This window comes from Bombina bombina, chromosome 6 (assembly GCF_027579735.1).
Source record: "Bombina bombina isolate aBomBom1 chromosome 6, aBomBom1.pri, whole genome shotgun sequence".
Classification (NCBI taxonomy): Eukaryota; Metazoa; Chordata; class Amphibia; order Anura; family Bombinatoridae; genus Bombina; species Bombina bombina.
This window is the reverse complement of record NC_069504.1, coordinates 195,128,267-195,147,180: the sequence shown is the minus strand read 5'-3', so window position 1 is coordinate 195,147,180 and position 18,914 is coordinate 195,128,267. Positions and strand designations below refer to the sequence as shown.

The following is an 18,914-nucleotide window of genomic DNA, read 5'->3' as shown; positions in this document are numbered from 1 at the left end:
ACAAGTAAGGATGAAATCCGTGGACTCGTCATATCTTTGTAAAAGAAATAAAACAGGATAAAAAGGGTAAAAAAAACACATAAAGTACCAACTGTGTATACAGACTTCAAAATATGCTAGGGACAATATATATGCATAGTCAGGTGTTCAAAAATACCAGTCTGCGTAAAAATGATATTAATCCACTCTATGTTAAATATAGGGAAACAAGCCTAAAATTTGTATTTTAGTTTTTTTATTTATTTTGCCGTTCAGGGCACTCCCCTTTAAAAGATAACCACATCCTGTGAGCTAATAACCAGAGACTTATTTGTGTTGCCACCAATCAACAGCTAAGTCTTAGCTTGTGTTGCTGCTCCTGAGCCTACCTATAATATGCTTCTTTACAGATGACACCAAGATAACAGAGTACATTTGATAATAGAAGTAAACTAAAAGGCACAGAAATGTAATTTTGCACTTCATGTCCATTTAAAGGGACACTAAACACCAATTTTTTATTTGATAATTCAGATAGAGCATGCAATTTTAATCAAGTTTCTAATTTACTCCTATTATCAAATTTTCTTTGTTATCTTGCTATCTTTATTTAAAAAGCAGGAATTTAAAGCTTAGAAACCAGCCCATTCTAAGTTCAGCACCCTGGATAGTGGTTGCTTATTGGTGGCTACATTTAGCAAACCAATAAGCAAGCATAACCCAGGTTTTCAAACAAAAATGGGCCGGCTCTTAAGCTTTACATTCCTTTTAAATAAAGATAGAAAGAAAACATAGAAAAATTGATAATAGGAGTACATTAGAAAGTTGCTTAAAACTGCAAGTTGTTTTTATTCAACAAATGGAAAAAAAAACTATTACAAAAGTTGATAATAGATGAGTATTTTAGAAAGTAAATTGTATGCTCTATCTAAACTATATAAAAAAGAATTAAGTTTGCCATCCCTTTAATTGGAAAAGCTCCAATGTACAAGCTGTTTGAAAAGTATTGTCCTGAACTAAATAACTTGGTGCCTAAATATGACTTAGCTGACCACATAGTGGAAGCTGATAAACTACACAAATAACCCTTTTAGATGCACTACTGGGAGATAGCTGCTAGTTGGTGACTGCAAATATATGTCTTTTGTCATTGGCTAATCTAATGTGTTCAGTAGCTCCCAGAAGTACAAAGCTGCTCCTAATAGAAATAAAATGAAAAGTTATTTAAAAATTGTATGCATCTGAATCATGAAAGAAAAAATGTTGGTTTCAAGCCCCTTTAATATATCTGTTGTTAAATAATGTTTAGTAACAATATAATGTTTACATTTTTTCTAGAATAAAAAAGAATATTTTGACAACTGGCAGAAACCCAATTAATATTAATGATGCATAACCAGCAGGAATTGCATTTTGCTGCAATAAACAGTTTCATTTCGATTTATTTTCTTGTTAACATCACTTACAAACTATCATTTCATAAAACGTAATTTTATGAATCATACAAAGCAAAGCTGAACAAGGCATTCTGTCCTCTGAAATGAAATAGCTCTCCAGCTGAAGATTACATATGAAAGGCTGAAGCTTTCTTTTTTTTCTTTTTAAAGAGTAGAGAACATTGTCACCATAATACTAGGACGTTTCCTATTATAGAGCAGTAATGCACTTTATTTGCCATTTATTTTGTTTTTGTTGAAAGACGGGTAGAACAAAATGTAAGTTTGTTACAGTGTCATAGCCTGAGAACCTCTCTCCCTGCTGTCATTATCAGCACTATTCAAAAATTAAATACGTGTAAAATGAAGGAAAAATACGGCTACCTACTATACAAACTCATGCGAAACAGCATACATGGTCACTTATGCCATACACCCACAAATGCATAGGTTGTTGCAGAAGACAATATAGGATTGCGTATTTCTCTCCTCTGACCGGCATATTGCGTAAAACTACTATTCAAAAATCAAGCAGGCTTGTATCAGCTACACAAATCTACATGCTACAAACGTTTCCATCTGACTGCTGCCTAAGTCCATTGTGAGCAACATAGCAAAAAGAGCCAAGATAGTGGCTCACACAAAAAAAAATCTATATGTGGTTGATTAAACTCAACAAAAACAATTACGTATACAAAAAATATACATATTTTTCGAGACATAAATTGTCGCTAAAAAAGAAAAATTTGAACGTTTCATGTGGTTTACGCTCAAATAAATAAATATATATATATATATATTTGTACAGTTTAGACAATAATGTTGAAGTTTTTACTTGTTCACGTGTAGAGCAGATTTGTAATTATTATTCTTTCTCAAAAGCAGTATAATTCCTGTTTTCATCGCAGAGCCCGCCCCATTATGCTGTATTCAAGCCCAACTAGAAAAATGTCAGCAGTCTTCTAACAAGAAGCTTCTCATTTAACAAACTTTTTTTTTACTTTTTTTAAATGTTTCTTTGGAGATTTCAAAATTCAATTAAGAAAGAGATGAAATCAGGAATTGCCCTACTTTTCACATTCAAGCAAACATTTCAACTCTGGCATGGACATATGTTTTTGACAATTTTCCTAGACTTTTAAAATGATATATGACAAATACAACTAAGACTCCCACTAAAACACCTATGTTACACAAACTAAAAATGTAATTCCTGTATGAGCTCTAACATATCTATTTAAAAATTGTTATTATTGTTAGTACAAATACAATAATACTACTAATAATAATTACTCATTAACATCACTGTCTGGAGTGTGATATGCATCTTTGACCTTCAACATAAAGGTGAAATATTTGGACATGACAATATTTGGACATAACAATTACTTTAAATTACGTTTACATTCCATAATGACACTAACAAGTACACCATTAGTCTATCAAACATACAGGTATCAAACTCTCATTGCAAGTTTTCTCGATTGAACACGTATTTGTCCTTAAACTATGCAAAGAGAAGTGAATCTCTTGGTAAATCTATAAGATTTTGGTTTCAGTACTGATAAATAGAGTGTAATTTGAACTTTATTTATGAAGATGTGAAAGCAGCATTTAAGACTTGCTTGGAACACTAGTAAAATAGATGCGGTCTTACAAAAACTGCTACTTTACCTCTCTGCCACTTAAAGTGTGGCGGAGTGAAATCATCCTGATCCAGATGATTGACAGCCTCTGCTTGCACCTGAATGGCCGCATGTGAGCAGGGGGGCAACATTGCATAAGCAGCAGCTTGTGCAACGTATGCTGCCCACCACTGTGAGGCCAAGCAAACAAAGTCACAGCAGAAAACCTTGTCCACCCAGTCATTAACAAATGGACCTAGACTACAAGTGTAGCGTTATCCTTAGGACGAGGAGCGTAAAAGCAATTGCGAGATTGCGGTGTTCTTTACACTCAAATCCATGGTGCTGTGAAAATTACTGCAATTTCATTTGCGCAAACTTGCAGTAATTTACGTTCCTCATATTTTCTATGGGCAACGTTGAGTGGTAATGTGCACTCGTATTACAAGTCAAAAGTAAAAGCGATCACGCAAACGCTACACTATAAACCCCTAAACTGCAATCCCCACATCGCAATGTAACCTTAATCAGGGACATACAGTCAGGGGAGGGAGAGCCTCACCTGTCATGAAAAGAAAAAAGAAAATAATGTTAAAGTAAAATAAAAATAATAAAAAACTCACTAAATTTTCTGAGCTTTGCTGGAAATACAGGGAAAAAGGCAACAATGAGCACAGCCTCCCATGATTGCACAACTGCTTAGATGGTGCTGGATGGAGCGTGGACCCACTGTCTGTCAGGTCAGGTGTCATATGAGATAATTATCATGAAAAAGCCCCTGGTGAGGCAGCTATCATATATGCCTCATGGGGGGGTGTCTTGAGCCTGTGTTAGTGTAAGAGAAGCACTCTCTCTGACAATCTGTGGAAGGGAACTCCTTAGAAGAGGGAACTCTGAGCGGCAGACTATCAAGGGAGCATTGCAGGAGCTACTATCTCCCAGCCCCAACCTGCCTACTCTTCTGGTCTCTCAGGCCCCGGGGGCAAGATTCAGTCTTCACCCAGTCTACTCTGCACTGCAGATAAGGGACTCTGGCTCTTGGGGACTTTCCCCTCACTGACCCACTCTCCAAACCATCTCCCTATCTTTCACTCCATCTCTCTCTCTCTCTCCCTCACTCCCTCCCTATCACGGACCTGAATACAGACCAGGGGGGCATATTTTGCATGGCACTGATACTATCCAGTGCCTCAACAGCCAATGACCTCACCACACATCACTGCTATTAACCCCTAAACCACCAGCCCCACATTGCAAACAATTTACACTATTAACCCCTTAACCGCCAACCCCCTACATCGCAAAGTAACCCACTATCCTCTAAACCCCCTAACCTAACACCCCCTAAATAAACCAAAAATAGACTAACCCTACCTTTACAACTATTCTAAAACCTCACATAAAAGACAACACCCCAAAATAAAAAAAAATATTGTAACACTTAACTGCAATATAGCCATTAAAGGGGCCTTTTGTTTAGAGCATTGCCCTAAAGTAAATCAGGTCTTTTTCTGACAATCAAAAAAAAAAATATTCTAAAAAGTTACCTGAAAAGGGCATTTGGCTGGGCATTGTCCTTAAAAGAACATCTAGCTCTTTTGCTGCTCATAAAGAAAAAAAAACTAATCTTAAAAAAAAAACACCCCAAAAAACCACCTAACACTAACCCTGAAGATGGTACTCACCAACGATTAATCAGTGTGGCAGCGCTCCATCTTCATCCATAGATGATCTTCTTATCTTCATTCTGGTGGTGGTCCATCTTTATTCCGGTGGCGATCCATCTTCTTTTATTCATTGCGAAGGCAGGCTTTATCCATCTTCAGCTCTTCAACACAGACAATCCTCTTCATGCAGTCACCAGCCACACACTCAATTTTGAATGCTTTTATATAGGGGTACCCTTGCATTCCTATTGGCTGATTTTCATGTTCAAATTCAAATCAGCCAATAGAAAAAGCTTTCATGCTATTGGTTAGCACTCAATCAATAATTATTTACTTTCAACTAGTAATACAAGCATTACCACACTAGCGCAAAGATGAGAAGTCGAGCACTGCTAGCGTGCGAGCGGGAGCAGTAATTACAGCTCCACTCGTAATCTCGCCCTAAGTTCACTACAGAAAATAGGTGTTCTATCCCCCATTCTTTTTGATCATTTCTCATTTTAGTTAGTATTTTCTTCAGTTCAAAATTATAGAAAGGACAACTCTTTGCCGATCACAAGCATGTGAATTTGGACAAACAAGATCTATATGCAAAGTATCTTCAACAGGTTGCGCTTTAAACCAAAGTGGATAAAAATCAATGATTTGTTGTTAAGGAAAAATCTATCTACAGCTTCTATTTAAAATGTATTAAAGATTATTCATCTTGAAAAAAGGATTAATTCTGCAGCATGAAGCTGTATATTCATTAATGTATTTTTTTGGTCAATGTCATGCTCTCCACAAAGGATTTTGTAAAATATCGGCTTTTAATTCAATTTTAATTTAAACCATGCATCCTCCCTTTAGTTTTTCTATAAAACTTGTAAAATTTCTGTTTTAAATTAAGATGCTTTAAAAAAAAAACAACAACAACAACAAAAAACGTTCTGGGCTCTTTCGTAGAAACCTAAATTTTGATGGAGGATAAGAGCTATAGGCCCAGCAAGTCTGATATTTCCTCAAAGTATAAACTTATCTAGTTCGTAGGACAGCCCTATGCTCATCCCAGGCATTCTTAAAGTCCCCCACAGTATTTGTCATTACCACCTCTTTTGTAAATACATCAAATTTTAGAGGCTTTAGAAAGTAGTTCTACAGAGTAGCATCCTGCATTGAAAAGTACTTTTGAGTAATTAATTAATAAATTAATTAAAGGGACACAAGTCAAAATAAACGTTTATGAGTCAGAAAGAGCAGGCAGTTTTAAGCCACTTTCCAATTAACTTCCATTATCAAATGTTGCACAGTCTATTTATATTCACACTTTATGGGGAACAAAATCCTACTGAGCATGTGCACAAGTTAACAGGATCTACGTATACTAGTCTGTGATTGGCTGATGTCTGTCACATGATAGAGGGGTGAAAAATGGGGGGAGAAAAAATAATTTTGTCAGAAAAAAAATCTACTACTTATAAGAAATTCAGAGGTGTTAAATTATTGTCTTTTTATTATGCACGTGTTAATTATGCAATTCTACTGCATTGAGTGGTCTTTTAATTAATTTTTATCTAGGAAAATGGGAAAACAATTAAAAATACAAGGTACATACATCACTAGCTTACTTCTTTTCAGTCTAAAAACATAAAAGTTATAGATATACCGTCAGAACTGCATGTATTCCATAATGCAATTTTTTGCTATAACGGATTAAAAAAATATTTAAGTGCAAGTTTCTGATGCAGAGAACCACTTTCTCGAATATGATATTTAAGAAATACTGGAACTCCTGTCTTTCCAGATCAGCAAATAAGGAGGCACAGTCTTATTGTGAATGACATCTGGGTCATACAGAGAAACCCTGGTTACATTGGTGAAGTCAGAGTCTTGGGGTGGACATATAGGAAGGTGAGCAGTAAGGCCCCAGTGCCAATGTTGAAAATAAAGTCATACTAGAATTAGTACAATTTGGAGGCTTTGGATTAACGAAGTATAGGTGAAAAGAATTGTATACACAATTAGGGTGTGCTCTTGAGGAATCTCTTCTCCACCTAGAAAGAATTTAACAGGTGAGCATTCTTTCTTCTTTCTCTCTTACATACAATTTATGACCAAGAGGTATGCCACATATAGCATAAGGGTTCTTCATTGTCACTTTTTGATACTGACCTGTAGATCGGAGATTTCAGTGATTTAGATATGTTTGTTCTACAGGCCTATAACAAACAGCTAGTTGTTCAGTCAGCAGCTGGTCTGCCTGGTAAGGTCAGACAAGGCCCTAAAAGTATTCATAAGTTAAATCTCAAATGTGAATACTGCAAATATATTGAAACTGAATTTTCAAGTACAGGTAGCCCTCAGTTTACGCCGGGGTTAGGTTCCAGAAGGAATAGTTGTAAATCGAAACCGTTGTAAATTGAAACCCAGTTTATAATGTAAGTCAATGGGAAGTGAGGGAGTTAGGTTCCCGGACCCTCTCAAAATTGTCATAAGTAACACCTAATACATTATTTTTAAAGCTTTGAAATGAAGACTTTAAATGCTAAACAGCTTTATAAACCTAATAAAATAATCACACAACACTAAGTTAAATGAACAAAAACATTTGCTAAAAAGCATTATAAACCTAATAAAATAATCACACAACACAGACTTCACTTGCATTTTTCTACAGTTCTTTCTATGCATTCCAATCTGGACTGATTTATAGACATAAAGATCTTGTTCCTTTGAAATCTGCTCGATAGCTCAGGTCTGGTTAAACTGATTATTTTCAGCTTGCTTGGCTTTGTAGCAACACAAGCGGACAGCTCCACCTACTGGCTATTTTAATTAATGCACTGCTTCTCAATACTTTTCAATAGCAGTCACATGACTGGAAAAAAAGGTTGTTATTCTGAAACGGTGTAAATTGAACCGTTGTAAACCGAGGGCCACCTGTACAATATATATTATTGAGGTGATTGATCAGACTGATACATCTGCTAAATTCAGAATAAAATATTATGACAGTCTAAGTTTGGCTCATGCGTTGATGTTATTTTCAATATAAATGTTGCCAATTTTTTTTTTCTGTCTCATACACAAGTAAAATTAAAATAGCACTACTTTAAGTATTATATCTTTTATTCTCATGACATAATGTTCAGCTCTTTTAAAAAAAATAATAATAATAATTCAAAAACATTGACAGATGCCTCTTTGCCAAATTTCATTAAAACTGGTACAGTATTTTTGCCACAGCTTTGTCTAAAAATCTTCATATGGCCCCAATAAAACATGTAATTTTCACTTTTTTTTTCTACAGACATTTCCACGATATAAAAGAAAGAAAAAAATAAGTCAGTGTCTATTTGAACTTGTACTATAAATAAATGTACAGATATGCATTCATATAAAGACTGCATATACTTTATATAGACAGAAGTTGTATATATATATATATATAACACAACAAAGCATTACAGCTGTTTAGTTTTGCAATCTTCCATGACCTCAGTAGACTATTGGAAGCTATAACCTTGAGTGTTAAGTTCTTTTGTCTCTTCACAGTGTAACAATAAAACAAGTATATTGGATCATAAATGCTCCGTTTACAATCTATCCTGAGAGAAAATAGCACCGCAGTCATCCCAGCATGATTATATAGAAACATTAGCTTTCCATCTCACTTTCTAACATTTGAAAGGGAAAAAAAAGCACTGGCCAGCAGTACTTATTTACCCCACGGCAACTACAAATATGCACAGATAAAACATCTAGGATTTTAAAAGAGTAGTATTTAGTGAATGAGTCTGCTACATGTGAAATCCCTATATATGCGTGAGGTTAGAAACTGTAGTGTTAAAGTTAAATAACTTAAAAAGGTATACTAAAGTTAAAATTACATTTTATGATTCAGAAAGGGCACGCAATTTTTAACAACTTTCCAATTCACTTCTATTATCAAAATTTGCCCAATCTTTTTTAGATGCACACTTTCTGAGGTTCCAGCTCCTACTAAGCATGAGCAAGAATTCACAGAATAAACAAACATATGCATTGTGTGATTGGCTGATGGCTGTCACATGATGCAGGGGGTTGGAAAATAGAACTAACTTTGAAATGTGTCAGAAACAAATCTACCACTCATTTGAAAGTGGTTTTGCATTGTCTTTTTACTATTAATTTATTGATTATGCAATACTACTGTATTTAATGTCCTTTTAAAGGGAAAGTAAAAACCTTGAGATTTTAATGTAAAAGTATAGTAAAACATCTTTTAATTACTTCTTTTGCCCCCTTTTTATTAGCTCTAAAAATTGTGGATTTTTATCAAGGCTACCTCTGCTACCGATTTCCCTTATTGGCTTCAGAAGATAACAACAGCAAAACTTTGCAAATTACACTAACATAATGGCTGTGGCTAGCTTTGTTTTTAGACTCGAGATTTGCTCCTCCAAATTGTAAGTGGTGGGCGGAGTTTGGCTACTTAAATACAATTGCAGCAAACATGATTTTAATTTTCTTTAAAAATGTTTACTCGGCTGATATTATTCTATATAAATACAATAGAAATGTATTATAATTACAAGGCGTTTACTGCCTCTTTAAGACTAGTCTTTCTTTTTTTAAATCTTACTGGAATTTTTTTTCCTAGGAACCACAAAAGTAAGAAATGAATGTACAGTTCAAACTATATTTACTATGTATAATGAAACATTTGATGTTACATACTGAGTTTAATATCCCTTTAAAAACTCCAATTACAACAAATTTGTGAAGCAGAACCTCTTTTCCATTATGAGGATAAAGACAGAATCATCTATAACAATAATCTTAGAATTAATATTACAAGAACGGACACATATCAGAAGGAGGGAAGGAAAATCCTTAAACAGACTGCTAAATACCGTAGAATTGAATAATTGACAAATACACAATAAAAATGCAATCCAACAGCACTTACTATGAATTTAAAATGAGCAGTAGAATATTTTCTGGCATATTTCAAATGAAATCCAATTTTACCTTTCCCTGTATCATGTGATAGTTAACAGCCAATCACAAAATGCATTTACGTTTTAACAGTGCAATTTAGCTTTTTTTTAAATTGCATGATTTATCTGAATCATGGAACTTTAAAGGGATATGAAACCCAACATTTTTCTTTTAAACAACTTTCCAATTTACTTCTATTTACTAATTTGCTTAATTCTCTTGGTATACTTGGTTGAAAAGCATATCTAGATATGCTCAGGAGTTTGGAGCTAGCTGCTGATTGGTGGCTGAACTTGTATGCCCCTTTTCATTGACTTACAAATGTGTTCAGCTAGCTCCCAGGAGTGCATAGCTGCTTCTTCGATAAAAGATACCAAAAGAATGAAGCTAAATTGATAACAGAAGTCCATTGGAAAGTTGTTTAAAAATGTATTATCTATCTAAATCATGAAATTAAAAAATTGTGTTGCAAGGCACTTTAATTTTGACTTGAGTGGCCCTTTAAGTTTTCTTTATGCTTTATCGTTTACAGGAATTACAAATTCTGCAATATGATTGCAGAGCCTGGTGAAAAATAAGGACTTTACATCAAGTAGCAACAGCTTTGATTTCTAGAAGATAAAATTGTAGGAAAGACCACCACCCCTAGCTCTGAGATAACATAAAACAACCTAAGAGAATAAGAGTTTGGAAGATGCTCACTCCTATGCCATCTCTTTTCAATTAGCCATAACCTAAGGAATAACCACCCTTCACAAGACATACAATAGCTCTGGGACAAATCTGAGGAAATCTGTTTTAATCCAGATCTAGATCTTAAATTAAACCAAACAAATGAAAAATGATAGCATCAAACCTATTGCTTTTATCTGATAACTGGATCAGAGAACTTTGGACATCAACTGATCATAACTGTGAAAAGCATTAATAATCCAAAGAAGTGTGTCAGGCTGCCTGGCATAGAAACAGCACAGTATAAAGAAACCGAGATCTGTGGACATAAACTAAATTTAAAAAAATAGTATTCGTTAAAAAACATTGATGGGTGATACTGAGAAAAGCCACGATAAACATAAGACCATAACGAATTATCTTCTTAGTGACCGAAACAACATGTCATGAGGTAATTCAAAGACTGGAACAGAAGTTATAGAAGGGCAGCAAACAGCACGGGTTAGTGTCAAATTAGAAAAACACACTGGAACTACAACTTGCCAGTTCTTGAAACTTACACATGGTCCTGACAGGCAAGAAGAAAAGGTATATCCTAGAAGGTAAAGTAAACTGGAGGAGAGGGCATGCATGATGGAGTAACAGTTAGTGCAGGAAGTTTTGACAGAGTCAAGACATGGCCATATACTTGTAGTATATTGTACTGAGAATTTTCTTTTTTTCATCTGTATAAAAAAAAAATCATCTGGCTTGACCAGAGTTATAACCTACACTACCTTATTCCAAATATCTAGAAAAAACTAAAATTATCTGTAAAATGTCTTGAGGACACTAAATACATTTTATGCACCTCCCTCTAATCATGGGTGCTGCCATTATGGAACCTAGGTTACACTGCAGTTATCTGAAGGAGAGTTGCTGCACATGTGCAAACAGGTCAGCAATGGAATGTAGTGGAAGCTAGATAAGAAAATGGCGACAACCATGACTAGAGGGAGGCAGGGAATAACCTCAATGATATGCTTATAAAATGCATTTAGTGTTTAATGTCCCTTTAAGGACACTTATGGTTTTGGACAATAGCATGACGGAGTGTAATCTCTGTAAATAACTAGATTATATTAAACTCATTGCCTTGTGTCTAACACACATATATCTGTTGGATCACTGTTTAAAATAGTAAAGCCACAATTATGATATGCTGCAGCCACTAGATGTCTGAGAGTGTAAAACGCCTTTGTTTCTGTACAATAAAAAAAAAAAAACATAAAATCATAGTTAGTGGCATTTTGTTTCTACTTATGCTACTATGCAGTATGTTTACAATTTTAAAATTCTAAGTAAAATGTCAACTAATTGGCTGATGTACTATTTTCTCAATTTGGCACAATACACTCATGAAGATCATAAACCATATATAGATAAAGATGTGGATTATGCTGCACTTTACCTGTATTGGAGCCTGTGAGGTTATACCGTGCATTCAGTTTCTTGATAATATTTTCATGGATCTGATACCAGTCACTTTCAGTGTTGCACCTTGTGAAAATAATATATGCATAGTAAAAATGTTATTGCATTCAATGGTTGTACATTCAAATTATTATATTTGTGGATTAGACACATTAGTAACATAAAAAAATCTCGATAGAAGTACAACAATTTTTGCTACAAATCACAAATAAATATGACATGAATATGTTCTGCATATACTGTAAAACATCTCTCTTTTTCCATACTTGCCCCATTTATTTTCATGTTAAATGATGTGTTTCTATGTATGGCTCAGTATATTAAAGAGACAGTCTACACCAGAATTTTTATTATTTCAAAATATAGATAATCCCTTTATTACCCATTCCCCAGTTTTTCATAACCAACACGGTTATATTAATAAACTTTTTACCTCTGTGATTACTGTATATCTAAGCATCTTTGGACAGCTCCCTGATCACATGACTTTTTATTTATTATCTATTGACTTGCATTTTAGCCAACTAGTGCTGTGCTGATTGTTAAATAACTCAACGTGCATGAGCATAATGTTATCTATATGACCCACATGAACTAGCAGTCTCCTGTTGTGAAAAGCAAATATAAAGCATGTGATAAGAGCCTGTCTCTAGTGGCTTAGAAACAGGCAGCCATTCCTAGAGGTTTAAATGTTATAAAGTATAACAATCTAACAATGTTGGTTGTGCAAAGCTGGAGAATGGGTAGTAAAGGCATTATCTATTTTTTAAACACTAACAGCTAGATTTAGAGTTTGGCGGTAGCCGTCAAAACCAGCGTTAGAGGCTCCTAACGCTGGTTTTGGGCTACCGCTGGTATTTAGAGTCAGTCAGGAAAGGGTCTAACGCTCACTTTGCAGCCGCGACTTTTCCATACCGCAGATCCCCCTACGCCATTTGCGTATCCTATCTTTTCAATGGGATCTTTCTAACGCCAGTATTTAGAGTCTTGGCTGAAGTGAGCATTAGAAATCTAACGACAAAACTCCAGCCGCAGAAAAAAGTCAGTAGTTAAGAGCTTTCTGGGCTAACGCCGGTTTATAAAGCTCTTAACTACTGTGCTCTAAAGTACACTAACACCCATAAACTACCTATGTACCCCTAAACCGAGTTCCCCCCACATCGCCGCCACTCTAATAAAAATTTTTAACCCCTAATCTGCCGACCGCACACCGCCGCCACCTACATTATCCCTATGTACCCCTAATCTGCTGCCCCTAATACCGCTGACCCCTATATTATATTTATTAACCCCTAATCTGCCGGCCCGCTATCGCTGACCCCTGCATATTATTATTAACCCCTAATCTGCCGCTCCGTACACCGCCGCAACCTACGTTATCCCTATGTACCCCTAATCTGCTGCCCCTAACACCGCCAACCCCTATATTATATTTATTAACCCCTAATCTGCCGCCCCTGCTATCGCTGACCCCTGCATATTATTATTAACCCCTAATCTGCCGCTCCGTACACCGCCGCAACCTACGTTATCCCTATGTACCCCTAATCTGCTGCCCCTAACACCGCGACCCCTATATTATATTTATTAACCCCTAATCTGCCGCCCCCGCTATCGCTGACCCCTGCATATTATTATTAACCCCTAATCTGCCGCTCCGTACACCGCTGCAACCTACGTTATCCCTATGTACCCCTAATCTGCTGCCCCTAACACAGCCGACCCCTATATTATATTTATTAACCCCTAATCTGCCGCCCCCAACGTCGCCTCCCCCTACCTACAATAATTAACCCCTAATCTGCCGACCGGATCTCACCGCTACTCTAATAAATGTATTAACCCCTAAAGCTAAGTCTAACCCTAACACTAACACCCCCCTAAATTAAATATCATTTAAATCTAACGAAATAAATTAACTCTTATTAAATAAATTATTCCTATTTAAATCTAAATACTTACCTGTAAAATAAACCCTAATATAGCTACAATATAAATTATAATTATATTGTAGCGATTTTAGGATTAATATTTATTTTACAGGCAACTTTGTAATTATATTAACTAGGTACAATAGCTATTAAATAGTTAATAACTATTTAATAGCTACCTAGTTAAAATAATTACAAAATTACCTGTAAAATAAATCCTAACCTAAGTTACAATTAAACCTAACACTACACTATCAATAAATAAATTAAATAAACTACCTACAATTATCTACAATTAAACCTAACACTACACTATCAATAAATAAATTAAATAAAATACCTACAAATAAATACAATTAAATAAACTAACTAAAGTACAAAAAATAAAAAAGAACTAAGTTACAAAAAATAAAAAAATATTTACAAACATTAGAAAAATATTACAACAATTTTAAACTAATTACACCTACTCTAAGCCCCCTAATAAAATAACAAATCCCCCCAAAATAAAAAAATGCCCTACCCTATTCTAAAATTAAAATAGAAAAGCTCTTTTACCTTACCAGCCCATTTGCGGGGCATGCCCCAAAGAATTCAGCTCTTTTGCCTGGAGAAAAAAAAACATACAATACCCCCCCCCCCCACATTACAACCCACCACCCACATACCCCTAATCTAACCCAAACCCCCCTTAAATAAACCTAATAAATCAGATTCAAGTTCAATCCGATTGGCTGATCCAATCAGCCAATCAGATTGAGATCGCATTCTATTGGCTGTTCCGATCAGCCAATAGAATGCGAGCTCAATCTGATTGGCTGATCGGATCAGCCAATCGGATTGAACTTGAATCTGATTGGCTGATTCCATCAGCCAATCAGAATTTTCCTACCTTAATTCCGATTGGCTGATAGAATCCTATCAGCCAATCGGAATTCGAGGGACGCCATCTTGGATGACATCCCTTAAAGGAACCTTCATTCGTCGTCTAGTCGTCGGAAGAAGAGGATGGATCCGCGGTGGAGGTCTTGAAGATCAGCCGGTCGTCATCGGATGGAAGAACATAGAAGATGCGGCTTGGATGCAGATGTTTGCCGGTCCGGATGTCCTCTTCTGCCCGCTTGGATCAAGACTTCAGCCGGAGGATGGATGTCTTCAGCCCCCCGCTTGGGCTTGGATCAAGACATCGGAGCCAGGACGGATCGGTGTGATACCCGGTGTGGTGAAGATAAGGTAGGAAGATCTTCAGGGGCTTAGTGTTAGGTTTATTTAAGGGGGGGTTGGGTTAGATTAGGGGTATGTGGGTGGTGGGTTGTAATGTTGGGGGGGGTATTGTATGTTTTTTTTTTTCCAGGCAAAAGAGCTGAATTCTTTGGGGCATGCCCCGCAAATGGCCCTTTTAAGGGCTGGTAAGGTAAAAGAGCTATTCTATTTTAATTTTAGAATAGGGTAGGGCATTTTTTTTATTTTGGGGGGCTTTGTTATTTTATTAGGGGGCTTAGAGTAGGTGTAATTAGTTTAAAATTGTTGTAATATTTTTCTAATGTTTGTAAATATTTTTTTATTTTTTGTTACTTAGTTCTTTTTTATTTTTTGTACTTTAGTTACTTTATTTAATTGTATTTATTTGTAGGTATTTTATTTAATTTATTTATTGATAGTGTAGTGTTAGGTGTAATTGTAGATAATTGTAGGTAGTTTATTTAATTTATTTATTGATAGTGTAGTGTTAGGTTTAATTGTAACTTAGGTTAGGATTTATTTTACAGGTAATTTTGTAATTATTTTAACTAGGTAACTATTAAATAGTTGTTAACTATTTAATAGCTATTGTACCTGGTTAAAATAATTACAAAGTTGCCTGTAAAATAAATATTAATCCTAAAATGGCTACAATATAATTATAATTTATATTGTAGCTATATTAGGGTTTATTTTATAGGTAAGTATTTAGCTTTAAATAGGATTCATTTATTTAATAAGAGTTAATTTATTACGTTAGATTTAAATTATATTTAACTTAGGGGGGTGTTAGTGTTAGGGTTAGACTTAGCTTTAGGGGTTAATATATTTATTAGAGTAGCGGCGAGCTCCGGTCGGCAGATTAGGGGTTAATAAGTGTAGGTAGGTGGAGGCGACGTTGGGGGCGGCAGATTAGGGGTTAATAAATATAATATAGGGGTCGGCGGTGTTAGGGGCAGCAGATTAGGTGTACATAGGTATAATGTAGGTTGCGGCGGTGTACGGAGCGGCAGCTTAGGGGTTAATAATAATATGCAGGGGTCAGCGATAGCGGGGGCGGCAGATTAGGGGTTAATAAGTGTAAGGCTAGGGGTGTTTAGACTCAGGGTACATGTTAGGGTGTTAGGTGCAGACTTAGGAAGTGTTTCCCCATAGGATACAATGGGGCTGCGTTAGGAGCTGAACGCTGCTTTTTTGCAGGTGTTAGGGTTTTTTTCAGCTCAAACAGCCCCATTGTTTCCTATGGGGGAATCGTGCACGAGCACGTTTTTTAAGCTGGCCGCGTCCGTAAGCACCGCTGGTATCGAGAGTTGAAGTGGCGGTAAATATGCTCTACGCTCCCTTTTTTGGAGCCTAACGCAGCCCTTCTGTGAACTCTAAATACCAGCGGTATTTAAAAGGTGCGGGAGAAAAAAAGCATGCGTAGCTAACGCACCCCTTTGGCCGCAGAACTCTAAATCTAGCCGTAACAATTTTAGTGTTGACTGTCCCTTTAACTCTTTGCAGTTTTATAATTAGATTATTTTTTAAAAGGATGAACCATTACAAATGTATACCAAAAACCTGATAATTGTTTTGTTGGTTTTTTTATTTAGTTGAGAGCCATAAATTACCCTTAAATTCGGACAAATCTTGATTTTGATCTAATCATTTAAAGTATGGCTTATTGCAAAGTAATATTCTTAAAACAAAGCACTGTAGATATTAATCATTTTACATCATTATTCTTTATTGTGTACATTTTAAAAGGGACATTAATTTATTCGCTAGTTTAGTATTTATATTAGTATTTAGTATATATATATATATATATATATATATATATGTGTGTGTGAATGCTTACCTCATCAAGGATTGAGGGTCTTAAATGTAAGTGCATATCGCTATCTTGTTAATAAATATTTTGCCTAAACAGTATTACGCTATGTGCCTTCTCTTTTCTTCCTCTACATCCTTTTGAGAATTGGAGACCAGAGGATAAACAGTAGAAATACCATACTCCTGGGAGACACCAAGGCAATACACCAAAGAAAGAATTGGAAGTTTCTATCTGACAAGTGCCGTATAAAAGACTTCAGAGAAAGAAATTTTCTACTCCAAAAAGGTACTACAGACGATACGATCCTGATGAAACGGTGTAGACCGTGAAACGCGTTGCATGATGTGTTTGTGCACAATACAGCATGAACTGTTGTTTTTAAATTGTTTTTATTGTGTATTAAATCTTTTTTAATTACACACCTCATAGCTGAGTGCATTATTCTACGCTACCTTTGGACCACGCTCCTCCAGGGATTCCTGATTCTGCCTTGTACAGCTAGCTGGTCTTCTGTGAAAACCAGCCTGTCTCTATTGGTGCCGCTATAGAATGTGAGTACCCTGTACTTGTCTATACCTTCGTCTTGTTGGTTATCGATTCACACATTCGGCGCCTCTCTCCTTGTTTTGTTTTGTAGTGTGTGTGTATCTGAATGTGTAAGTGTATGCCATGTAGTGTGTGTGTATCTGCATGTGTAAGTGTATTCTATGTAGTGTGTGTGTGTGTATATCTGCATGTATAAGTGTATGCTATGTAGTGTGTGTGTATCTGCATGTGTAAGTGTATGCTATGTAGTGTGCTACTGTGCATTTATGCTGACTTTAATGGACAGAATCTAGAATATTAATGGGGAATGCAGAGAGCAGTTTTAAAGAATTTATTATTAAATGTCCAATTAAGATAAAAATATTTAGCAATGTCTTTGCAAAGGCTAATTAAATACATAGCTCACATAGCCATACCAGTGGTTTGAGATTGTGTTTGATTTGTTGCCCAAGTATATTAAAATATATGACTTTATTTAAAATTTTATTTATTACTTTAATCTTATGATTTTTAAGCCCCGCCCACCACATTTAAATTTTTTTGCCGAAAGGGCGGGGGGGTCCCTCTTTTGAATTTTGAAATGTTGGGAGGTATGTATTTTGCATTCTGTAAATACAAAATTCACAGTTTGCAGCCTGCAATCTAGTTGTCCATTTTCTGAACGTGTGACAGCTATTTTAAGATAGACTTTTCATTAAACATTGCTCTAACAGAGATCAAATTGTGCATTTTCTAGCATTTTTACTATGTATTTTTCATAAAAATATATGTCTTACATCATGGGTTGATACAGTTATATTAAATATAGTTGTCAGCCATAATATTGAAACGCCAAACATGTATAAAAATTAAAAAGTTAAAAACCAATAACAATTCACAGAGACGTAGTTCATTGGCTCTTGTTTTTTTGTCAAGACCAGCGGTAAAGAACCTTGAAAGTGCTTTCCAGGTGTTATTTTTCACACAAGTTTGACATCAGGAATTCAGTGCACAGTCAGTAAATTATGACACATCCAAGCTTACTAGTAAATTCATAGATACAACCAATAAGAGATAGGGTTCTCAACTAGACAAAAATCAGCGGGTGATGGAGAAAGACGTAGAGGGGGTCAAGATCAGATATTACCCATTGCCCACTGCCCTTGCTGGATACACACCCATATCATCCCTTAGATTAGACCTACATCCCTGCAGACTGTCAGACATATACCAAAGCATGTCTCAGACTGGACTTTTTCAGCTTGATGGCAAGAAGCCTTACAAACATTTACTGGACCCCAAGTTGAAAAACTGAATTGTCCAGTTAAATATTGGACACCTGGAAAACCTAATCAGGGTTCACTTCACCTGAATTGTTATGTTCAACAGAGGTGCTGTCTTAAATGTAGACTTTGCCAATATTTATATTAAAAAAAACTACTCAAGCGAATCTGAATAAAAATGTGTAAAATAAAATTGTGCGTACTTCTAATAATACATTGATATATACATTGATACATTAAATGACTTTAATACAGCAATAAAAACAGCAAAATATTAGAATTTCTTCTTTTACTAATGGT

At 35.5% G+C, this 18,914-nt stretch overlaps 1 protein-coding gene across 1 annotated transcript in view; it reads right to left on the bottom strand.

The window, feature by feature from the left end:
* The window catches only part of DOCK4 (dedicator of cytokinesis 4), a gene marked incomplete at its 5' end in the record, with an annotated part of 608,904 nt that overhangs the window by 517,018 nt on the left and 72,972 nt on the right, over positions 1-18,914 (bottom strand). Inside the window, 1 exon segment of the mRNA XM_053716722.1 lies at positions 11,792-11,880. Coding sequence (XP_053572697.1) covers positions 11,792-11,880 — 89 coding nt within the window.